We start from the raw sequence: 25,923 nt of genomic DNA on the forward strand, positions 1-25,923 counted from the left end.
GGAGAAGAACACAAGCCAAAGCCTGGTTTTCGGAGGAGGATGGTTGAGATACCCTATATGGAGTAGCCCGGACTCACCTAGGAACCCTCCCTGCCTTGCTAGTCTCTGTCCATCAGTTCTGAGAGGGTAAATACACTCAGTGCCTTTACCTGTCTGGTTCCTGTCCCCCACTGCCTGTGTTCCCTGCAGGAGGGATTAAACTGTTGCAGCTCCCTTTCTAAGGACCAACTTGAGAAGCAGGCCACCAACCCCCTCCTTAGACCTGAAGCACCCAATCCCTCATATACGATCTCTGTCCTTTCCTGAGCCCCAATGAGTCTTCTGAGCGTCTCCACCCCACAGTCCCATGGCCCCACTCTGCTTGCTCCCAGCAACCTGACCAGTTTTGACCTCACGCTTCTCTCCTAGCAGGCAGAATTTCACACCTATCTGGTGTAACACATCCAACAATAAATGGGTCCACAATTCCCGTGTCTCAAATACCTCAATTCCATCTCTATTGCAGAAACTGGACCTCTTGGTCCTAAATCCCAAATCTCTGAGGGGAGAATCTGATTAGTCCAGTTTATGTCAATTGTCCATCAGTGGTCCAAACTAGTGTGGTCAAAGGGTAGGAAAAGAGGTCACATGACACAAACCTGGTGCTCAGGCTCACCTTTGTTGGTAAAGAAGTGGTGTTGCAGGAAGTTCAGGAGAAACATGATCTTTGATCTGAACAGACTCCGCACTGTCTGCTTTTCACAGAGAATGACTACTCCCTGTAGGCAAGGCCTCTCCCATATGTACAAAGTTGTGGCTTTATCCTCAAACACCCCAAAGTGTAATCAAAGCTCCTTATGAAACCACTTTTATTTGGGGTGCCTGGCTGGCTCAGTCAGTAGAGCACAAGACTCTTGGTCTTAGGGCTGTGAGTTCAAGCCCCACATTGGGCATAGAGCCTACTTAAAAAAAAAAAAAACAAACTTATTTAATCCTAGCATTAATTTATCAAGAATTAAGCATATAGCCAAATAGATTCACTGGTGAATTCTACCAAACATTTCAGGAAGAAATTCTACCAGTTCTCTATAATCTCTTTCAAAAGATTGAAGTGGAGGGAATACTTCCTAAGTCATTCTATGAAGCCAGCACTACCTTAATACCAAACCCAGAAAAAAATCATACAAAAAAAACTATACAGCAATTATCTCTCATGAACATAGATGCAAAAAACTTCAACAAAACATTAACAAATAAAATCCAACAATGAATAAAAAGAATTATATGCCATGACCAAGTGGGATTTATTCCAGGTGTGCAAGGCTGATTCAATATTCAAAAATCAATTAAGGGGTATTTGGGTGGCTCAGTGGTTAAGCATCCAATTCGATTTTGGCTCAGATCATGAAATCATGGTTCGTGAGATTGAGCCCCATGTCAGGCTCTGTGCTGATGGCATAGACACTGCTTGAGATTCTCTCTCTCCCTCTCTCTCTGCCCCTCCTCTGCTTGAGCCCTCTCTTACTGTCTCTCAAAATAAATAAATAAACATTTTTAAAAAATCAATCGGTGTAATCTATCACATCAACAGAAGAAAAAAAAATCGTGTGATTATACCAATAGTTGCAGAAAAAAACATTTGACAAACTCAAACACCAAAATTCTTGGCAAGCTAGAAATAGAGGGGAACTTCCTCAGCTTGATTTTAAAAACCCTATAGCCAAAATCACACACCAGAGGAGAGGGGCGCTGAAGGGTGGGCAAAATGGGTGAAGAGGATCAAGAGGTAGAAACTTCTAGTTATAAAATAAATAACTCATGGGAATGTAATGTACAGCACAGGAAATATAGACAATAATATTGTATTAAGTCTGTTATTAGACTTATTATGGTGATCATTTCATAGTATGTAAAAATGTCAAATCCCAAATTTGTATGCTTGAAAATAATATCATATTGTATGCCAATTATACTTCCGTTTTAAAAAAAAGGATGAACCCTAATGTTAACTGTGGACTCCGGACGATAATGACATTTCAGTGTAGGTTCATTGATTGTAACAATGCTCTCTGGTGAGGGATGTTAATAGTAGGGGAGGTTGTAAGTGTGTTGGGGGAAAAGGGATATATGGAAACTTTGTACTTTTAGTTCAGTTTGCTATGAACATAAAACTACGTCAAAAAATTGAGTTTATTAATTTAAGCAATTGTACAAATTTAAACAAAAAGAATTAAGCACATATGTCACTACAGGGAGACAGGGTGGGCTGGGGGTGGTGCCCAGCAATTAGAAAGAAAGGGATGTAAAACAAGGAGGGAGGGAGAGGGGTAACACAAACATGGTGGACCGATGAGATGGCCCTTGCCCTGACCATTCCAACCCAAAAACTAAGTTATGCGATGAAGACTTTATAATGTGACCCAAGATCAGAGAGGGTATGCTTGCTTTGAGCATAAGGTCCAAAAATTACATCTCATCCTAAACCCAGTCAGGACTCTTGGCAAGGGATTGACCCACACTGTGCAAGACGTGGTTGTTACAGATACTGTGTGTCATCAAGCAGGGGAAGAGGAAACCTGAAAGAACAAAAGCAAGGTGGCAAATGGGGGGCAAGCCCACTCAAACCCAAAGTCCTTCTTCCCCTCATCCCATCTTCAGACATTAAACTTCTTCTGCTCTCACTGGGCAACAGCGGACGGGTGGGGGCTGGAGGACAGAAGAAGTGTTGCAGACAATCCTGCCAAAGGTTGTGGAGATATCCAAGGCCTAAGAGAAGCTCCAGGGCTTGCTACAGAGAAGGAAACCCGCAGACTGGGAAAAAAGAGGAGGTGGGGACACTGGTTGAAGAGGAGGCATTCAAAGTAAGGTTGTCAGATTCAGAGAATGAAAATACAGGAAGCCCAGTTAAATTTGAGTTTCAGAAAAACCACAAATAAGTTTTTTTAGTATAAGATGTCCTATGAAATGTTTGGGACACACATGTTTTAAAAAGCATTCATTGCTTATCTGAAATTCTCATGTAACTGGGTGTCCTATATTTTACCTGCAACCTGGCCAAAATGGCTGAGGCACTGGGGATGTACAGAAAGGTTGTCATGCAAAAAGAAGGAGGTGTCTGTGTGGGAAGGAAAGGTCTCTTGGGGCATCTGACTGGCTCTGTCGGAAGAACTTGTGACTCTTGATCTCGGGGTTGTGAGTTTGAGCCCCATGCTGGGTATAGATACTATTTAAAAATAAAATCTTAAAAATAACAATTCAAAATTAAAAAGAAAAAAGGCTTCTTGGTAAGTAGTGCCATTCAGATCAAGGACACAACTGCAAATTTTCATCAGCCCACTCTCCAGATCTGTGTGATTTAGATTCTGTCACTCATGCACCTGGAATAAAGAACTGAAGGGCCCTTCTTCAGGGTTCCAGGCATATGTTAGTTTGGCAGAGGGGAGGAAGCCTCCACCCCCATTCCCAGTGGGCGGCAGGCACTGGAACACCCTCAGTGGGCACTGGGCAACTTTAAAGGGCTTATAGCCAGACACACAGATCCCCTTGCCCATCCTTCCCTGCTTTCAAAGGAGCCTTCCAGAAACTCCTCATGGGCTTAAGGCAGGCAGCATCTAAAGACCAGCACAGGGGCACCTAGGTGGCTTAGTTGGTTAAGTGACCAACTTTGACTCACAGGTCATGATCTCACAGTTCGTGGGTTCGAGCCCTGTATCAGGTTCTGTGCTGACAGCTTGGAGCCTGGAGCCTGCTTCAGATTCTGTGTCTCCCTCTCTCTTTGCCCCTTCCCTGCTCTCTCTCTCTCTCAAAAACAAATAAAACATTACAGCAAAAAAAAAAAAAAAAAAGACCAGGAAGGCAAATAATAGATAACAGGCATAATATACCAGTGTAAATATTTACCAAAAAATGATGCCCACTGATTTGAATTTGGGGCACACCCATGGGATCACTTACCATTCACTGCTTTCCACTAACTGGTGGCCAGTCCCCCTTAACAGAGGTTGAAGGAAGGACTGGCTGTGGCAGGAGCTTCAGCTGAAGTCTCTCGTCAGAAGAGTCCCACCTCATGTTCTCACCATGGCCTTGTGATTTTGCTTTCTGAATTGTGCTGAGCCACAGATGACTTCAAACAGGCTATCTTGTTTAGGTACACACCTATCTTTGTCTTCATGAAATATGTGGCCTTTTCACCTCATATACACACACCTTTGAGTCTTAAATAACTGGAGAATTTTCTCCAGGCTTTCTGGTTCTTGCTGGTTGGTAACATTACTTCTGCTAGTTCTGGTCAATACCAGTAATTCTCTCTCTCTCTCTCTCATGTGCACGCGCACGCACACGCACACACACACACACACACACACACACACAAGCACAATTACATACTTTAATTCCCAAATGCTTCTAATTGGTATAGCCTATATTTTACAAAATTTTTGGTTTCCAACAACAGTAATCAGCACTGCATGTACATGTATGTCCTTATATGTGGATAGTTAAGATTAAATTATCCACTTTATCAGGTATCCCCAATTCAAATAACTCCACGGGTGCTTCGGTGGCTCAGTTGGTTAAGTATCCACCTTCAGCTCAGGTCATGATCTCACAGTTTGTGAGTTCAAGCCCCATGTCGGGCTCTGTGCTGACAGCTCAGAGCCTGGAACCTACTTCAGACTCTGTGTGCCTCTCTCTGCCCCTTGTGCTCAGTCTCTCTCTCTCTCTGTCTCTCTCTCTCTCTCTCTCAAGTATAAATAAACATTAAAAAAAAATAAGTGCAAAGCAAGAAAAGAAAAACTAAGAATTTGGTGTAGAGAGGAGCCAAGATGACGGAACAGCATGGAAGTTTTTTGTGTGTCTCGCGTCCATGAAACACAGCCGGACCAACACTAAACCATCCTACACACCTAGAAAACTGATTGGAGGATTAACATAATCTGCACAACCTGAACCACAGAATTCAGCAGGTATGTGGCGCGGAGAGGTGAACTTGGGGAGAGAGAAGCCGGCGGCGGGCAGGGAGCAGCCTTTGCAGGCGGAGAGAGGACGGAGACTGGGGTGGGGGAGAATATGGGAAAAGCACCCCTCCCCAAAAGCAGCTGGAGAGAAAGTGGAAAATTGGAAACAGCCACAGGGACTAAACTAAAAAGGGAGAAAGGAGAAAGGAGAGAGTTTAAATTCCATTAAGACTGTAAACAAGGGTAGCGCAAAGGCTGCAACTCTGCAGCTCGATACCTGGCAGTGCTCTGGTGGGAAGGGCGAATCCCCAGGAACAGAGTGGGGTCCGGGAGGTTCTCAGCCACATGGGGAAAAGCAGTTCCACTGCTGGAAGGACATTTGGTAGAGACTGTTGAAGCCACATGGTCCCAGCAGACCCCAGAAAACGGCCACATTTGCTGGTGCTGGAACAAGGTCGTTAGATGTGAAGCCTCGTGCTACATGTGTGTTGTGATTTTCCATAATCCCTGAAAGGCTGCTGCTACGCTAGCTCGTGAACTTTTTCTGGGGCGGCTCGCACCTGGCCACAGTCTCTGGGCTTCGGCAGCAGCACGGTTTGGCGAACTTTCCTGGGTGCGGCGGCGTTTGGCCGTTGCCCAGGGAGACCCTCCCGCAGAGGGGCGGAACGGGTCGAAGCCGCAGTCCTTCAGAATTAAGGGGCTCATTTGTCTCATTTGAGACAAAACTCGGGAGAGAGGTACTGCCTGGGGCTTGGTCACAGACAGTGAAGAAGCGGGTAGTGGACAAAAGCTGAAGACAGAGGACGGGTGCGCGATTGCTGATCAGAGAGAACAGAGTTTCCATACTAGAGACTGATAGCTGGGTGACGCCATTTTCGCCACTCCCGCACATGCGCGTACGCACCTATGAGCACTGCAACAATCCACCCCAGTAGGCTAGCATCGCCATCTAGTGGAGAGCGGAGCTGTTACACTGAGCCCCACCCAACTGGGCCAACCTGGCTCTTCAAGAACACTACACCGTGTAGTCTCACTGCCTACTTAGTTTATGGACTATAAAGTGCTACATAGTCTGACTTCTAAGGGAAAATGAAATAATTTCAGTCCTATTTCAATCTGTTAGCAGATCCATCTATTCAATTTTCTTTCTTTTTTTTTCTCTTTTGCATTATTCTTTTTCTTGAATACAGAAAGAGAAAAAATTCACTTTTATTTTCAATTTTTATTAAAAATATTTTTATTTAAATTTTCTACTATATTTTTTACTTTTGTGTAAATTTTTTCAAATTCTATCTTACTTCTATCATTCTATTTTAGTCTACTTCAGTGTATTCACCTTTTCAAATTCTCAAATGATTTCCTTTTTTTTTCTCCCCCCCTCTTTTTTTTCCCTAATCTGTCAAACCACTTTCAACACCCAGACCAAAACACGCATAGGATCTAGCATCATTTATTAGATTTGTGTGTGTGTGTGTGTATGTGTTTAATTTTCATATTTTTTTAATTTTAATTTTTTTAATTTTAATTTTTCCTCATTAATTCCTTTTCTTCCTTCAAAATTACAAAACGAAGGAATTCACCCCAAAAGAAAGAGCACAAAGAAACGACAGGCAGGGATTCAACCAACACAGATATAAGCAAGATGTCTGAACCAGAATTTAGAATCACGATAATAATAATACTAGCTGGAGTCAAAAATAGATTAGAATCCCTCTCTGCAGAGATAAAAGAAGTAAAAAATAGAATGAAATTTAAAATGCTATAACTGAGCTGCAATCACGGATGGATGCAGTGGCAGCAAGGATGGACAAGGCAGAACAGAGAATCAGCGATATAGAGGACAAACTTACAGAGAATAATGAAGCAGGAAAAAAAAGAGGGAGATTAAGGCAAAAGAGCACGATTTAAGAATTAGAGAAATCAGTGATCCATTAAAAAGGAACAACATCAGAATCATAGGGGTCCCAGAAGAGAAAGAGAGAGAAATAGGGGTAGAAGAGTTATGTGAGCAAATCATAGCCGAAAACTTTCCTAACCTGGGTAAAGACACAGACATCAAAATCCAGGAAGGACAGAGAACCCCCATTAGATTCAACAAAAACCGACCATCAACAAGCATGTCATAGTCAAATTCACAAAATACTCAGGCAAGGAGAGAATCATGAAAGAAGCAAGGGAAAAAAAAAAGTCTTTAACTTACAAGGGAAGACAGATCAGGTTTGCAGCAGACCTATCCACAGAAACTTGGCAGCCCAGAAAGGAGTGTCAGGATATATTCAATGTGCTGAATCAGAAAAATATGCAGCCAAGAATTCTTTATCCAGCAAGGCTGTCATTCAAAATAGAAGGAGAGATTAAAAGTTTCCCAGACAAAAACTAAAGGAGTTTTTTACCACTAAACCAGCCCTTCAAGAAATTTTAAGGGGGACTCTCTGAGGGGAAAAAAGATAGGAAAAAAATATATATATATATATGAAAAGCAACAAAGATTAGAAAGGACCAGAGAACACCACCAGAAACTACAATTCTACAAGCATCATAATGGCAATAAATTCATTCTTTCAGTACTCACTTTATTTTTTTTTTCAACGTTTATTTATTTTTGGGACAGAGAGAGACAGAGCATGAACGGGGGAGGGGCAGAGAGAGAGGGAGACACAGAATGGGAAACAGGCTCCAGGCTCTGAGCCATCAGCCCAGAGCCTGACGCGGGGCTCGAACTCACGGACCGCGAGATCGTGACCTGGCTGAAGTCGGACGCTTAACCGACTGCGCCACCCAGGCGCCCCTCAGTACTCACTTTAAATGTCAATGGACTCAATGCTCCAAAGGACATAGGGTAACAGAATGGATAAGAAAACAAGATTCATCTATATGCTGTTTACAAGAGACCCACTTTAGACCTAAAGACACCTTCAGATTGAAAATAAGGGGATGGAGGGGCGCCTGGGTGGCGCAGTCGGTTAAGCGTCCGACTTCAGCCAGGTCACGATCTCGCGGTCTGTGAGTTCGAGCCCCGCGTCGGGCTCTGGGCTGATGGCTCAGAGCCTGGAGCCTGTTTCTGATTCTGTGTCTCCCTCTCTCTCTGCCCCTCCCCCGTTCATGCTCTGTCTCTCTCTGTCCCAAAAATAAATAAAAAATGTTGAAAAAAAATTAAAAAAAAAAAAAAAAAAAAGAAAATAAGGGGATGGAGAACCATCTATCATGCTAATGGTCAACAAAAGAAAGCCGGTGTAGCCATATTTATATCAGACAATCTAGACTTTAAAATAAAGACTGTATCAAGAGATGCAGAAGGGCATTATATCATAATCAAGGGGTCTATCCACCAAGAAGACCTAACAATTATAAACATTTATGCGCCAAATGTGAGAGCACCCAAATATATAAATCAATTAATCACAAACATAAAGAAACTCATTGATAGTAATACCATAATAGTAGGAGACTTCAACACCCCACTCACAGCAATGGACAGATCATCTAATCAAAAAATCAACAAGGAAACAATGGCTTGGAATGACACACTGGACCAGATGGACTTAACAGATATATTCAGAACATTTCATTCTAAAGCAGTAGAATATACATTCTTCTCCAATGCACATGGAATGTTCTCCAGAATAGACCACATACTGGGAGCCCTAAGTAAGTACAAAGAGATCAAGATCATACTGTGCATATTTTCAGAGCACAACGCTATGAAACTCGAAATCAACCACAAGAAAAAATTTGGAAAGGTAACAAATACTTGGAGACTGAAGAACATCCTACTAAAGAATGAATGGGCTAACCAAGCAGTTAAAGAGGAAACTAAAAAGTATATGGAAGTCAATGAAAATGATAACACCACAACCCATAACCTCTGGGACACAGCAAAGGCAGTCATAAGAGGAAAGTATATAGCAATCCAGGCCTTCCTAAAGAAGGAAGAAAGATCTCAGATACACAACCTAACCTTACGCCTTAAGGAGCTGGAAAAAGAACAGCAAATAAAACCCAAAACCAGCAGAAGACAGGAAATAATAAAGATTAGAGCAGAAATTAATGCTATCGAAACCAAAAAAACAAAACAAAACAAAACAAAACAAAACAAAACAGTAGAACAGATCAATGAAACCAGAAGCTGGTTCTTTGAAAGAATTAACAAAATTGATAAACCACTAGCCAATTTGATCAAGAAGAAAAAGGAAATGACCCAAATAAATAAAATCAAGAATGAAAGAGGAGAGATCACAACCAACACAACAGAAATAAAAACAATAATAAGAGAATATTATGAGCAATTATATGCCAATAAAATGGGTAATCTGTAAGAAATGGACAAATTCCTAGAAACATATACACTACCAAAACTGAAACAGGAAGAAATAGAAAATTTGAACAGACCCATAACCAGTAAGGAAATCGAATTAGTAATCAAAAATCTGCCAAATAACAAGAGTCCAGGGCTAGATGGCTTTCCAGGGGAATTATACCAAACATTTAAGGAAGAATTAACACCTATTCTCTTGAAACTGTTCCAAAAAATAGAAATGGAAAGAAAACTTCCAAACTCTTTCTATGAAGCCAGCATTACCTTGATTCCAAAACCAGACAGAGACCCCACTAAAAAGGAGAACTATAGACCAATTTCCCTGATGAACATGGATTCAAAAATCCTCAAAAAAAGATATTAGCCAACTGGATCCAACAATACATTAAAAAAATTATTCACCACGACCAAGTGGGATTTATACCTGGGATGCAGGGCTGGTTCAGTATCCTCAGAACAATTAACGTGATTCGTCACATCAATAAAAGAAAGGACAAGAACTATATGATCCTCTCAATAGATGCAGAGAAAGCATTTGACAAAATACAGCATCCTTTCTTGATAAAAACCCTCAAGAAAGTAAGAATAGAGGATCATACCTCAGATCATAAAAGCCATATATGAACGACCCAATGCTAATATCATCCTCAATGGGGAAAAACTGAGAGCTTTCCCCCTAAGGTCAGGAACAAGACAGGGATGTTCACTCTCTCCACTGTTATTCAACATAGTATTAGAAGTCTTAGCCTCTGCAATCAGAAAACACAAAGAAATAAAAGGCATCCAAATTGGCCAGGAGGAGGTCAAACTTTCACTCTTCACAGATGACATGATACTGTATATGGAAAACCCAAAAGATTCCACCAAAAAACTGCTAGAGCTGTTTCATGAGTTCAGCAAAGTTGCAGGATATAAAATCAATGCACAGAAATCGGTTGCATTCCTATACACCAACAATGAAGCGACAGAAAGAGAAATCAAAGAATCGATCCCATTTACAGTTGCACAAAAAACCATAAAATACCTAGGAATAAATCTAACCAAAGAGGTGAAAAATCTGTACACTGAAAACTATAGAAAGCTTATGAAAGAAATTGAAGAAGACACAAAAAAATGGGAAAAGATTCCATGCTCCTGGATAGGAAGAAAAAATATTGTTAAAATGTCAATACTACCCAAAGCAATCTACATATTCAGTGCAATCCCTATCAAAGTAACACCAGCATTCTTCACAGAGCTAAAACAAATAATCCTAAAATTTGTATGGAACCATAAAAGACCCCGAATAGCCAAAGCAATCTTGAAAAAGAAAACCAAAGCAGGAGGCATTACAATCCCAGACTTCAAGCTATACTACAAAGCTGTAATCATCAAGACAGTATGGTACTGGCACAAGAACAGACACTCAAATCAATGGAACAGAATAGAGAACCCAGAAATGGACTCACAAACATATGGCAAACTAATCTTTGACAAAGCACATAATATCCAAAGGAAAGAATATCCAATGAAATAAAGACAGTCTCTTCAGCAAGTGGTGCTGGGAAAACTGGACAGCAACATGCAGAAAAATGAACCTGGACCACTTTCTTACACCATACACAAAAAGAAACTCAAAATGGATGAAAGACCTCGATGTAAGACAGGAAGCCATCAAAATCCTTGAGGAGAAAGCAGGCAAAAACCTCTTTGATCTTGCCCACAGCAACTTCTTACTCAACACGTCTCTGGAGGCAAAGGAAACAAAAGCAAAGATGAACGACTGGGACCTCATCACAATAAAAAGCTTCTGCACAGTAAAGGAAACAATCAGCAAAACTAAAAGGCAACTGACAGAATGGGAGAAGATATTTGCAAATGACATATCAGATAAAGGGTTAGTATCCAAAATCTATAAAGAACTTATCAAACTCAACACCCAAAAACCAAATAATCCAGTGAAGAAATGGGCAAAAGATATGAATAGACACTTCTCCAAGGAAGACATCCAGATGGCCAACCGACACATGAAAAAATGCTCAACATCACTCATCATCAGGGAAATACAAATCAAAACCACAATGAGATACTACCTCACACCTGTCAGAATGGCTAACATTAACAACTCAGCCAACAACAGATATTGGCAAGGATCAAAAAGAGGATCTCTTTTGCGTTGTTGGTGGGAATGCAACCTGGTGCAGCCAGGGGTGCAGCCACTCTGCAAAACAGTATGGAGGTTCCTCAAAAAACTAAAAATAGAACTACCCTATGACCCAACAATTGCACTACTAGGCATTTATCCAAGGGATACAGGCATGCTGTTTCGAAGGGACACATGAACCCCCACGTTTATAGCAGCACTATCAACAATAGCCAAAGTATGGAAAGAGCCCAAATGTCCATCGATGGATGAATGGATAAAGCAGATGTGGTATATATATACAACAGAGTATTACTCAGCAATCAAAAAGAATGAAATCTTGCCATTTGCAACTATGTGAATGGAACTGGAGGGTATTATGCTAAGTGAAATTAGTCAGAGAAAGATATCATATGACTTCATTCATATGAGGAATTTAAGAGACAAAACAGATAAACATAAGGGAAGGGAAACAAAAATAGTATAAAAAACAGGGAGGGGGACAAAACAGAAGAGACTCAAAGATATGGAGAACAAACTGAGGGATACAGGAGGGGTTGTAGGAGGGGGGATGGGCTGAATGGGTAAGGGGCACCAAGGAATCTACTCCTGAAATCATTGTTTGTGGGGGGCCGGGCCCCAGTGCCAGGCTGAGACTGGGTCGAGCAATGTTCCCCGTTGACTCAAGCCAACCCGGTGGTTCCCCCTCCCATTCATGTGGGAGGCCAGGCCCGGCGCCAGGCTGAGACCGGGTCGAGCAACGTTCCCTGTTGACTCAAGCCAACCCGGTGGTTCCCCCTCCCATTCCCCCACTTTCAAGGGCATACGAAAGCCTTGTCAAGGCTGAGAAAGTTAATTCCTGAAGCCTGTGGTCTGCAGGTGTTGGCAGTAATGCTACCTCCCTTTTTCTACCCCGAGTCAGATAGAAACAAACATGGGAATTGTGTTTTGCTAGCAATCTTATCAACAAGGTCTTGTGACCTGTCTAGAAAATGCACAAGAAACACAGAACTAAATGTTTTGGTTGGCAGCGATTATGTGAAACCTGTTTATTCTTAGAATGACCTGACCCATAAGAGTCTGGTTATAAAAGATTGTGTACAGCAACAATAAAGCCGTCACTTGGGCCATCAGCCCAGGGGACCCTCCTGTTCCCAAACTTTCTCTTCTTTTTTCTTGCATTCCCCTACCCTCAGGACCCTGACCTCGGTGTTTGTCGCGCCGGTCGCGACATTGTTTCACTATATGCTAACTAATTTAAAAAAATAAAAAAGTTAATAAAAAAAAGAAAATTAAAATGAGTAATAGATACTTAAAAAAAAGAATTGGGTGTATAAAACTGCAGTGTTATATATTTATGCCTAGTTATAGTACAGCTTAATAATAATTATATCATTGTATTTATATGTTGTTTAACTTCAGCACTAAATGCCATTTTTCTCAACTTTCAGAGCCCACATTTCATGGCCACCTGCTCACGGGGCCCATCATCTCAGTTATTCAGCAAACAGTCCAGTGCCCTCCATGTACAGGGCTCTGTGCTGGGTTTTGTGGCTACAGAGATGAATACTACATTACAGTTGTCCTGAAGCGCATATGACTTAACAACCTTGTAAGTAAATGAAGCATGATGTAGCATGGTAAGTGTTATAACAGAAACATAAAAAGACTAAGAAACTAGCTCTTCTTTAGGGAATTTGGGGAAAGCTACCACAAGGAGGCACTGAGTGACCTGGGGCTTCTAGGCATGAATAGAAGTTTTCCAGACTGAAGGGACCAGAAGAGAGGAGAACATTCTAGGGAACAAGAATCATGATGTGCAAAGTCTCTGGATGAAAGCAGGCGTGACTGGGAAGTAGTAAGTTTCTTGTGGAAGGAACACAGGACACCGAGCTGGGTAAGTTCTCCATATCACAAAGACCGTTGCACACAAAGCTGGGAGCTTGATTCCTTTGGTAGAAACAGGACTAGCTTTGACTTTGGAGAGGGAACCTCTAAAGAGAGTACGAAAGGTAAACACTATTATTAACCAAATGACTATACTGGGATAGCTTATTTGTGTTTTGTTTTGTATTTTGCCTTTATTGGCTGTTATAACACAGCCTGTTCATTACATTGGCCTGTAATGAACACATTTATTTATTGGGCTTTGCACAGATTCTTAGTTATTTCCTCAAGAACCCCTTTGGAATGAAATTAGTTAAAGGGATGCACATTTTTAAGGCCTTAGCTAGTCAAATTGTCCTCCAGAAAAGCTGTCCCAACTTCATTCACACAAGCAGTGTTTAAGAGTGTTCTTTCCCCTCTCACACCCTCATCAACATAGAAATTATAATTTTTATAATTCTTTACTTATTGATACACAGTTAGCAATATCTCATTGTATCAATTTACTTTTTTTTTTTTGCCAGTGAAGTTTCTTTTTCATGGAAAACAGGCACTAATATTCCTGCTTTTGGAAGGCATTTATACTCCTACTTTCCTATTGGTATATATGCTTTTTTATTGCCTTGTAAGAGCTGTTTGTGTATTAAGGAGATTCTGGTTTTGCCATATATGCCATATATGGTAAATAAATTCTTTCAGTTTATTATGTCTGTACATGTCTGCCTTCCCCTACTAACTTAGCCCCTGTGGGAAGAGACATCTTTGAATCCCCCACAGCACACAACATGGTCTCCCTTCTGTTGCCGGTGCTCATCAAATATGCTGGGAAGAATGTTTCCATTATTTTTGTCCAACCTACTTTATAAAACTCATTCTGCCCCACTCTGCAAGAGAAAGGGGATCAGTTGAATAGGCACACTCCCCTTATTCACAAGAATATCCAAAGTTGTCTTATTTCCTTCATTCATTTAACAAATATTTACTGAGAACCTTTTATGTGCCAGGCACTGTCCTAGATGCTGGGTATACTGGAGTGAACAAACTCTTACCTCTAGTTGAGGGAGACAGATAGTAAACAAGACAAAGAAATAAAATATGTATTATGTTAGGTTGTAATCAATGTCACGAAGAAAATCAAAGCAGCGGGGGTGGTCAGGCAGACCCACTGCGAGGGTGGAAGGGGTGGAAGTGTTAGCCAAGTGGATATCTGCAGGAGAAGCATACTAAGCAGACTGAGCAATGCATGCAAATGTCCCCAGGCAGGAGCGTGCATTCAAGGCCTGATGCATTCATAGAACAGCAAGGTCAGTGTTGCTAGAGCGCAGTTAGCAAGTTCAAGAGGCTGGTGGAGGGGCACAGATTGCATACAGCTTTGCAGACCATTATAGGACCTTGCTTTCTGTCTGAATGAAATGGGAGGGTTTGGAGCCAAGGAGTGGCTTTGTCTGCCTTACATTATAGAGCGACAGCGCTGGCTGGTGTGCTGGGACTACACTGGAGGTGGGGGGCAAAGGTAGAAAGAGGGAGACCTGTTAGGAAGATGTTAGTAATCCAGGTGAGAGACCACGGCAGCTCGGACCAGGTGAGAGCAGTGGAGGTGGTGAAGAAGGGTCAGGCTGTGGGCATATTTTTGACAGCAGCAACGCCAACAGACTTCTCTGATGAGATGGATGTAAAGTATGAAAGAAATAGAATAATAAAGACTGGCTTTGAGAATTTTGGCTTGGGGAACTGAAGGATGTAATTGACATGATGTAGAAGACACAGGCAGAGTAGGTTTGGGGGAAAGATTAAGACTTTGATTTGGGGGGCACCTGGGTGGCTCAGTCGGTTGAGCGTATGACTATTGATTTTGGCTCAGGTCATGATCCCAGGGTCATGGGTGGGATCAAACCCTGTATCAGGCTCCATGTTCAGCATGGAAACTGCTTGGGATTCTCTCTCTCTTTCCTTCTGCCCCTCTATCCCACTCACACACACTGTCTCTAAAATAAAATAAAATTAGAATAGAATAGAATAGAATAGAATAATAAAATAAAATGTGTGTGTGTATATATATTATATATATATATATATATATATATATGAAATATTGAATGTGAGATATCTCAGACCAAGCAGAGAGGTTGAATATATACATTAACGATAGTTGTATTTAAGAGGTGGGATTTTAGAAATTTTTTTCTTTCTCTTCTACTCCTCTTTCCATTTCTGTCTTTTTTTCTTAGCCCTTTTTAATTTTTTTTAATTTTTTTTCGTTTATTTATTTTTGAGACAGAGAGAGAGACAGCATGAACAGGGGAGGGGCAGAGAGAGAGGGAGACACAGAATCTGAAACAGGCTGCAGGCTCTGAGCGGTCAGCACAGAGCCCGACGAGGGGCTCGAACTCATGGGCCGTGAGATCATGACCTGAGCCGAAGTTGGACGCTCAACCGACCAAGCCACCCAGGCACCCCGCCCTTTTGAAATTTTCAAAATTTGAAAATCATAAGCAAGTTTTTTTACAATAGAATAAAGATTAGCCATATTTATTTTTTTAAATAATAATAACTTGACTTATGAGCTAGAGGAAGGAATACTTGAGTATTACAGACTTTCTTGTGATCTGTTTGTGTCCAGAATTTGAAATTCAGGTCAATTCAACAAACATTCTCTGTCATCCTACTACAGGCCAGGCACTCTGCTAGGTTCAGGGGATACTAAGATAAATATGGTCCCTGCTCCAAAGGAGCTCAAAGTTCAAAAGGCTCCAGGGCCAACCTCAGCAAGTGTTATAATCAAGGTCCAAACCAAGAACCAGGGGAGAATGAAGGAGGGAGGTAAAGGGAAGATGCCCTAAATCCCTGTATCATATAAATATCAAAACAAACAAACAAACCCACACATACCCCATACTGATAAAATAGATAATCTCTGGGCCACACTGAATATAATATTAATGTCCAATGGAAGCACAAAGCAGGTGACAGATGGGTGATCAAGTCACTCTTTACTGAAACACAACACATGTGCCAAAGGAAGTCCAAGAACATCTTTGGAACACCCCCCACCCAGACCCCCACACACTCAGGCATATGTGAGTCAGGGTCCTGCTGCCAGGTCTGGGAAAAGGGCTTAGGCCAGCTGACCTCCTGGGAAGCTCCCAGGTACATCTCAGCACAGTAACTTGGCTCTAGTCTATGGGGGGCCCAGACCACCAGCAGCACTTCCCCCTTTGGCACACAACCATGCCTGGCCACAGCTGATGTTCCTTAGTCCTTCTTGACACGCAGCAGAGACACTTGGATGGGAGGCATGTGGGTATGCAGTTCATGGAGGAGCTGTAGGGCAAAAGAAGAAGGTGGTACTTCCAGCCCACCTGGCCTATGAGTTCACCACAGGCCAAGGACAGGAAGGGACAGTGAGAGAGAACGTAGGAGGAGGCCAGCAACACTCCCTGGGCCCCCCACCGGCTAGGCATGCACTAGGTGCTTCATGCACACAATGCTATTTAACCTCACAATAACCTTACAAAGCAGGTAGTATTCACTTCATTTTATAAGGGAGGAAAGTAATATGGAGTAACTTACCCAAGGTCACACAGTTAGGAACTGGAATTCACCCTCAGATCTATATGGCTCCAAACTTATTGTTTGTCTGAGTCCTGAACCCTGAGCCCTACATCAGTGTCCCGCTCCTGACAAGAGCTCGTGCCCAACACCTACATGGCCTGATTCCTATGCCTCAGCTCCTGACCTGTTCTCTCTCCCTGGCCTCTTTCTGAACCCTGAAATAGTTTCCAGTCTGGGGGACTCAGATCTGGCACCATTCTGGCTTCCCTCTTTGACTAGGATTCACACTTGCTACTTTGATTATCAAGTGCAGTAGGCATTTGTCATTTCTTTGGCTGTCCCAATTCAAAACCCCCATGCTGTGCTCAGAGATCTCATTATGGGAGTCCTGATGGGCCCCTTTCCACTAAGAGAACTTTAAGAGCCCAGATACTTCCTCTTCTCATCCCCTAGCAGCAAGATGTGGGCACAAGAGCTAGACTGAGTTGACCTAGTTTAACCTTACAGTGATTCATATTATCCCCATAATCTCTGACCCCAGAATTCCACCATTGGAAGCTTTGTCCAGTGATCTGGGTCTTAGGAGAATTTTCCCAACTTATACAAATATACCCCAATCTTGGTCCCCATCTGGAGCATACATCTATGGGGTGTTTTCCTGCCTAGCATTCCTATTTCCTTTGGGGCCTGTCCTTCTCATTCCATGTGGTTGAGCTGTCACTCATAGTGGCCCTTGCAGGCCAATGAGATCAGTGTTTCCCTAGTATAATAAGCAGACCTTGGGAGAGGGAAGTGTCTGTGACTCTAGGGCTGTCACAGTCACCTTTCTGTACATATGGAGAGAGATTCTGAACAATGAAGAGCTAAGAGAGGTAGAGAAAGAGAAAATCTTGATGATCATGTCTAAGCTGCTGGATACAGCCATAACTGAAGCTGGAACAGTCACTTCTAGTTTTCTCAGCCAATAATGCCTTGCCTTTTCTGTGTAAGCTACAATGAGTTGATTTCTGCTACTTGTAACCCGAAGTCCTGCCTATCTGCCCATTAATATCATTGATCTTCTCCCAAGGGCCAGAGGGCCTGACCTTCCTAGGGCCTGAGGAAATTGGGGGTGAAGGAAAGAATTTCTTTACATAGCACAGAAGGGGAATTCCCAACTCAGGAAAAACAGACAGAAGCCAAGCCAAGCAGGGATCCTTAAACTTAGTTCCTAATTCTCTCCTCTACTTTCTTGGCCCAGAAAGTGCCCACTCACCTGCTGCATCAGCCTCTCTGCCACTCTAGGGTCAGTGAGGTCTTCTGGAGAGGCCACACTCAGCCGCAGAAGGAAAAAGCCTCCATCCCCACCTACAAGTTTAAAAAAAGCAGCAGATGAAAATATGGGTAAGTCAGTTCAGGAATCATGACATGACCCATGCTACCCAGCCTCTGTCCACACCTCTGCACATGTGTGCTCACTCTCATGTGTAAATGTGTCAGTGTTCACATGGGAGCTTACATTTACTCACTGCAAAGAGAAAGAGGACTCCTTCTCTCCAATAACTGGGCTCCTTGTAGTCCTCCCAACAAGAGTGAAAAAGGCCCCAACCACATTCAGAGAAGTCAAAAGAGTAGTGTGAGGAAGGAGAAATCTAAGTGAATCTAGAATGTTCTCAAGGACTAGCAGTCACAGATGGGCTGTTGGGAAAGGGTCCAGACAGGGAGAATGCCTGAGAGAGGCCGGCTCTTGGAGGTGATGCCCTCAGCCAATGCTTTCCAGTTCCAAGTTGGTGGAGGTTTTGATCCAGCCTTCCCAATTTAGCAGCCCTGTAGGCAAGTTCTGCCTTTTGTTGAGCCCTAACCTGCTTGCCTTAACTGCCCTCTTGTAGTCATTTCCCCCTCTCAGAATACTGTTAGGACTGATCTAGTCACTGCTCTTCTATATTTATATAGACTGATAAAGATATCAATATTGATATCTCATCCTTCTTGTTTTTGCTGCCACATGCATATTTCATGGCCAGAAGATTCACAAGAAAATAACTCTGCCAGTTATGTGTATGATGGAGGCTGGGTAGTTGGGGAACAGCAGTGGGAGAAAGACATTTTATGCTGACCCCTTATGAACCTATTGATTTTTAAATCATGTCAATGCAGTATCTAATCAACAAGTAATAAAGAAAAGCATTTTTAAATAAAGATATATTAATAAATTGAGCTTTAAAAAATAAAAGCACAATAGGAGGTTATGAGTTGGAATCAAACAGACTTCCATTTGGAGTCCCACTGCTATCTTTCTAGCATCTTTAAACCTGTTTCCTCACCTGTCAGGTGGGGCAATAACACCCACCTCATAAGGTAGTTTTGAAGGTTTAATTAGAAGAGATAACACATGCAAAGCTCGTAGTTCACTGCCTGACATCAGTGAGAACATTCAGCCAGTGCCAATGCTTCACTGGTTGTGAAATATTTTTATATGATCTCTCCCTGGAATACAAAAGATGTTCAGTAAGGTGATCGTGATTAATATTTTTATTTCACCTCCCCACAGAGGCAGGGCCAGCTGAGGACACCACAGGGATGAGGCATGAGGACAGTGACAGGAAGTAGAGGTGGAGGCTCCAGGCTGACCAGAAGCTGGGTTGACCCAGCAGCCTCTGATGAAGGGGCCTCATCCCTGAGAAGTATCTGTTGTCTCAGACATGTAGCTTTAAATGCCCAAACGTTTGCCCAATTTATTCATTTATTTAAAGTCACTGTCTATGGCTCCAAGCCCAGCAAGCCCCACTCTTATGGGGTCCCAGCTGCTCAGGGGGCAGCAACTTGGGCCAGACATTCACACAGTGCCCCTCTGTGTGGCTCTAGCTGAACCAGAGGTTTCCAGAGCATGAGGACTGTGGCTTTTGAATACAATTTGGGGCCTCACCCGGCACACAGTAGTTACTCAACCATTAATATCACAGAAGGGCAGAGTTGGAAAGGACGTCATTGTTCATGCAACACAGCCCCCTGCAGTTACTGGTGGAGAAACTGAGGCCCAGAAAGGAAAAGGACCTGTTCTAGGCCACTAGATTGTTAAGGGCAAAACCAGGGTCTCAAACTATTTCTCCAGACTTCCAACCCCACATTTTTCCATATGCCTTCCTAACTCTTCCTGTTTCTGATTTTGGCAAGAATCACTAGAAGATCATGAAGACGTGACCTCAGAGACTGGGCTCAGAATAAGCCTCCAGATCCTTCCTTCCTCCCTATCCCTTAAGCATGTAGACATTCTGGAAATTCCCAACTCCAAATCCCCAAGATCACACCTCCAAGAGCCACTTACCTGCAGTAACTTCTGTGGTCCACCTTGTCTGAGCAGTGGTGGGCATGGCTGTTGGGGGCTTCCATTCAGTCATGCTGGCTGTCTTCAAGGTCTTTGCTAAGGCTGTGGTCTTGACTAAGGTGATATTTGCCTCTGGGCTGCTGTTGGCCACAGTCAGATGCACAGAAGGAAAGGTGTTCCTGCTGATGGGGATGGACCCATTGGTTGTGCTGTCTGTGGTTGAAGTCTCTGAGGGGGTGGAGTTCTTGCTAGTGGTTGCTTGGGTGTGGCTGTAGGCCCTATCTGAGAGTCCAGCAGGGGGAGCCACTTTGCCCACAGTTGACCCAGTCCCTGTGGAGATTGTAACTGAGACCTCGGTGTGACTTGTCTCAATAGAGAAGGCTGAAGTTTCTTCCAAGGGGTTCGTGCTGACTGTCACCGAAGTTGTGCTGGGGGTAGTGGTCTTGGCTGCTGCTGTTTCTCCTTCTATGGTGCTATTAACAGGTATCGGGGTCTCAACTGTGGTATCAGGCATGACTGGTTCTGTGCCTCTGGCTCCTGACACGGTCTCAGCAGATGTCATGGTCTTGGTGAAGTCTGATTCTGATTCAGTGGAATCAAGCAAAGCTGACACCTCAGAGGCTGACAGGGCCTTTCCTCCTGTGGGATCATGATCTGTGTCCAAGGTCCCGGGAGTGGTGGCAGTTGTTTCTATTTCTACAACGCTGCAATTGGTAACCTCAGTGTCGGTGATGGTGTAGGCAAGCAAGGCTTTAGCCGGAACAGTGGTGTCAGATGCCAGGGCCTGTGAGGTGGCAATGGCCATAACTGAGCTGTCAGAGAAGGCACTGCTCTCCGAGGTCAGGGCCTCGGCTTCTGCAGAGGTGTGAGCCAATGTCAAGATGTCAATTACGATCCTCTTTGCCTCTTCTGAGCTGTCATCGGTACAAAGGGTGTCAAAGACAGGTTCCACGAGATCGGTGCCTATAACCGTCTCAACTGTGGTCATTCCAGTTCCTGTGGGGCTGCCACTTGCGGCTGATGCCTCCATAGGAGTGGTGATCACAACCATGAATTTGGAAGGTATCATTTTTGTGAAGGCCCTGGTCTCTGTTGCAGGAAAAATGGTCTTGGTTTCCCTGATCTCTGCATCTGAAATGGTGCTGGCCAGGATTAAGGTCCTATCAAAGGTCTGGGTGCTCAGGGTTTGAGTTTCCAAAGGGATATGGCTTTGCACAGAGGTCTCAACAAGATCAGTCATCTGGAAGGCTCCCTGTGAACTTGTCTTGATCCCCGGAGTCATGGTAGTCACTTCTATGTGGTTTGTTGTCACCAAAGGGCCTGGTCTGCTGGTGCTAGGGCCTGTGTTGGGTAAGACCACCTTTGTAAGCCATGAGTCCCCGTGGACTGACTTCACACAAGCCCTTGTGTTTATGGCCTGGGCACTACTGGGAGGAAGGTGGGGAGGGGAAGTTGTTTTTACTCCATTTTTCATCTATACATACAAGAAAGAAGGAGGTGGTATTGGGAAGACCAGTCCCATGTGTCAGCCATGGAACTGGGATCACCTGACTGATGTCCTCTGATGACCCACTTGAGGCAAGCAAGCCTCAGAATCTAGTTGATTATTGGTCTGAAGCCATCAGGGGGAATGCGTGGGGCCAGGATCCAGCTTCAAGGGGGAGAAAAGGAGGCATAAGTCTAAGTGAATCAACAACTACAGAGCAAAAATCACGACTCTCAGAACCTTCTCAAAGAATCCTTGTCACTTTCCATTGATACTTAATTCATCCAGCAAATGTTTCCCCATGGAAGTGAAAACTCTTCAAATACAGGAAACATCTGTGGTTTTGTATTTAGAGGTATCTGGGAGGACTGGGAGAGAGGAGCCTCCAGAAACAGAGTGGGTGGTGGCTACTGCAAAAGGGAAGAGAGCAGGCAGAGTCCTTGGGGCTCCAGCAAGGAACCCTGGGGTCCCATCATCTGATGTGGCAGGGATAAGATCCCAGAACTACAGAAATGATGCACCAGGCATGTTCCACTGGAAACAGGGAGCCAAGTGAGGCAAACTTCACTCCTTAGAGATGCCACTAGCATTTCTCTACAGGGCAGAGCATCCCTGTTCATTTGATGGACCCTGTGAGATTGTATGCACAGTGGGCCGAATGGCACCAATGGCCCTGGGGAGGCTACAGCAGGATCTTTTTATGGGCTGATAAGCATGCCTCTCCCATCTACTAAGGAGGAAGAGTTCCCTCTGTAAGTGGGCCAAGGACCCTTTCAGGGAGGGTTACCAGATTTAGCAATTAAAAATACAGGGTGCCCAGTTAAACTCAAATTTGAATTTCAGATAAACAAGCAATAATTTCAGTGACAAATAATGTTTTCAGTGTGTGTATTTCTTACATAATATTTGAGACATACTGCTAGAAAAAGCTTTCTTACCTGACATTCAAATTTAAGCTGATTCCCTGTGTTTTATCCAGTAACCTTACTCTTGGAAGGAAAAGAATCAAAATATGAGCCCTCCTTTTCAGGGTTCTGATGGTTTGAGATGGTCTTTACTGAGATCTACTGGCCCAAAAGTATCCAAGGACCCAATGGAAGTGCAGGACTAGTTGGTCACCTCGTCCCTGGCTGGCTGTCAGGACAGGGCCCCAGGTCCTCAGTTTGTCCATTGTGTCTCTCTCTGAACAATAAAAGAACACTGGGCCAGGAAGCAAGAGATTGGGTTCCAGCCCCAGGCCTATTGCCTACTAGCTCTGGAGTCCAATGACTGGTTCAAATCCTGACTCTGCCTCCTACTAGCCAAGTTAGTCCACCAGGCCTCTCCAGGCCTCCATTTCCTCCCTTGTGAAAGAGGGTGATCATATCTGCCTTGCCATAATGGTGAGGACCAGAGGAGAAGGGGGATGGGAAAGTCCTATTTTCCAAAGACTGTAAGGGATTACTAAGGATCCCTCCCAAGCCTTGTCTTCTCAAAGAGTCACTTGAGAGGACACAACCAACTTTAATGCAGTGAGAATGTCAGGCTGTCCCCACATGCATATCAGGTCAGTCATGGCATTCACTCTCATTAGTTGTTCTGCAATCATGCTTTTACAGGAATATACTTTCTCCTCCCCACTTCAAAGCCCAAGATATTTCTCTGAGCTTCCTCAGTCCCCACACAGTGAAAGCAAAGCTGTGTCAACCCACCCAGCCTAGAGCCCAACCAGTGGTGCTCTTGGGGTCTGACCATCCACCTCCCCTGAAGTATTTTCTTCCTTTTCCTGGAACCCTGTGATACCATCCTGCTGTGAAACCTCCTGATGCTTCCAACCCCGTAGCTTCTTCACACCCCTCGGGGCTCTCACAACCCCACCCAAGTTTCTTACCCACCAGAGGTCTTCTCAAACACAGCAAAGCCTACCCAATCCTCTACAGCTCTAGAATGCTGCAGCTTTCTTGGTCCATTCCTCAGATCAAAAAAGCAGAGAGGAAGGCATGTGTACTATAGATCCTGAGTTTGAGTCCCTTCTCTGCTGTTTACTCCGCTGCTTACCAATCATGTGACCCCGACCAAGTCTCCTGGCTCAAGCGTGCATTTTCCTCATCTATAAAATGGAGCTACAGGTACCTATTTCATAGGGTTGTGAAGACTAAGTTCAATTAAATGTAAAATGTGCAGCACAAGCCTGGCAGGTCATGAGTGCGTGCAAGAGACAACGTGGTCCTAGTGGTAGGCACATGCGGAATAACATTCTGGCTTTGCAGATGAGTTGCAAGATGGTAAGCCTCAGTCCCATCTTGTGGAGAGAGACGGGTAATAACAAGACCCGTGTCTCTCTCATGAGGTTACCGAGAGGATCAAAAAGATGGTGCATGGGAGCATATAGGAAGTCTCGGTCCCTTCCTCTCAATTTGGCTGCGAAACTAAAACTGCTGTAAAAAATAGTCATTAGGGGCGCCTGGGTGGCTTGGTCGGTTAAGTGTCCGACTTCAGCTCAGGTCATGATCTCACGGTCCGTGAGTTCGAGCCCCGCGTTGGGCTCTGTGCTGACAGCTCAGAGCCTGGAGCCTGTTTCAGATTCTGTGTCTCCCTCTCTCTCTGCCCCTCCCCCGTTCATGCTCTGTCTCTCTCTGTCCCAAAAATAAATAAACGTTAAAAAAAAAATTAAAAAAAAAAAAGAAAAAGATAATGCAGGATGTTGATAATGAGGGGAGATTAGGTATGGGGGGGTGCAGAGGTTATATGTGAACCGAATCTCTGTTTTTTCTGCTCAATTTTGCTGTGAACCCAAAACTGCTCTACAATAAAAAGTCTATTAAAAAAATAATAAAGACAATGCATGTGACAAGCATGGCACAGTTCCTATGACACATCCATGTCAGTCTCTTTCATAAAAGCCCTGCCCTTCTCAGAATCCGCCCTCCCCAGGCAGTCTGTAACAGTTGGACTTTTCACACCAAAACTGTTTTTTATTTTTTATTTTTTTAAAAAAAATTTTTTTTTTTCAACGTTTATTTATTTTTGGGACAGAGAGAGACAGAGCATGAACGGGGGAGGGGCAGAGAGAGAGGGAGACACAGAATGGGAAACAGGCTCCAGGCTCTGAGCCATCAGCCCAGCCTGACGCGGGGCTCGAACTCACGGACCGCGAGATCGTGACCTGGTTGAAGTCGGACGCTTAACCGACTGCGCCACCCAGGCGCCCCCAAAACTGTTTTTTAAAGGAAATCTGGGCTAGGAAATAAACTTGGAGGAGTTGGAATCTTGTCAAGCTGCTTTCTTTGGCTTTAGTCAGATTTATTCCCTGCCGGCACCTCCCTCGCCCCTCCCACCCCTCCACCTCACACAATCACCGCAGAGACAACCGGCAGCTAGGGCACAAGGACATCATTCATCCTACGGGCTGCAGTGTCATACATGCGTAAGCTGACACACTGCCATTTGCACACTCTTTATCAACAATAGTAATACTTCAGATGTAGCTTTATGGTTAATTCTAATTAATCAACCACAAAGGGCTACCGGTACAGAAACTCACACCCAGAGCCCTGTGAGGAGAGCAGCCCACACCTCCTTACCTGCAGAGCTCCCGGGGGCCCCAGCCCCGCAGCAGAAGAAAAGGGGCAGAGCCAGGCCCCAGAGAAAGCCCATCCTAACAGGAGCTCCGGCCATCATTGCCCAGCACGTCTGCCCAAAGCCTCTCACTGCCACCTTTTCCTGCTTCCTCAACCCAGAGAGGAGGGGCGGGCCACCTGCCTTGGTGTGGCTGGGTAGTTTCCAGAAGCAGCCAGGTGATCATAAATGCACAGGCTGAGAGGTAGCAGGGTGCATGTCAAGGGCTGTCAGCAAAATACCCCTGCTGCCTCCCTGGCCCAGTGAACTCTCCTCTCTGAAGTTTGATTGGAAGATATAAAATCATTCCCACAGTGATATTCACCCCTCAGTCCTGCAGCCAGGGAGGCCATGGAAGATAGTGTTTCACATTTCCCCCCTTTCTACAACCCTTCCCTCTTCTCCCACCCCTTGTGCATGGGATTTAGGCTTTTAGTTCAGCACATCTGGGTTTCATTTCTAATCCTACCCTTTATTAGCTCTATGACTAGGGCAAATTAAAGAATCTTTCTGAAGCTCAACCTCCTGATCTATAAAATGGGAGTAATCTTTAACTTGCTGGGCCATTCTGTGAGGACGACATGAGAGAGTAAGTCTCTTACACAGTGCCTGCTACATACTGGTTGCTCGTGGAATACATGTACATCTTAGGTGCTCAATGAATGAGAGCCCTGACATCTATCCTGATCCTCAAGCAGTAGAGAGAAGGGACAGCCCCCCAAAATC

At 43.9% G+C, this 25,923-nt stretch overlaps 1 protein-coding gene across 1 annotated transcript; it reads right to left on the reverse strand.

The window, feature by feature from the left end:
- Window positions 1–16,231: 16,231 nt before the first annotated feature.
- MUC20 (mucin 20, cell surface associated) lies at window positions 16,232–25,297 on the reverse strand. The gene is made up of 4 exons (XM_030330577.1): window positions 25,164–25,297; window positions 20,115–21,455; window positions 18,066–18,157; window positions 16,232–16,579 (listed from the first exon to the last, which is right to left on the reverse strand). Exons 1-4 carry the CDS (start codon window positions 25,258–25,260, stop codon window positions 16,511–16,513), a joined length of 1,599 nt encoding a protein of 532 aa, XP_030186437.1. The 5' UTR covers window positions 25,261–25,297; the 3' UTR covers window positions 16,232–16,510.
- Window positions 25,298–25,923: the final 626 nt, after the last annotated feature.

This window comes from Lynx canadensis, chromosome C2 (genome assembly GCF_007474595.2).
Source record: "Lynx canadensis isolate LIC74 chromosome C2, mLynCan4.pri.v2, whole genome shotgun sequence".
NCBI classification, from domain to species: domain Eukaryota; kingdom Metazoa; phylum Chordata; class Mammalia; order Carnivora; family Felidae; genus Lynx; species Lynx canadensis.

What these genes read in the sequence shown, in the direction of transcription:
- MUC20 (XM_030330577.1), bottom strand. Translation starts at nt 25,260, where the DNA reads ATGATGGCCGGAGCTCCTGTTAGGATGGGCTTTCTCTGGGGCCTGGCT. An exon ending in GGCCCCCGGGAGCTCTGCAG is followed by an intron (nt 21,456 to 25,163) that starts GTAAGGAGGTGT and finishes TACCCAACACAG; the next exon opens with GCCCTAGCACCAGCAGACCA. An exon ending in GACCACAGAAGTTACTGCAG is followed by an intron (nt 18,158 to 20,114) that starts GTAAGTGGCTCT and finishes TTAAACTTGTAG; the next exon opens with GTGGGGATGGAGGCTTTTTC.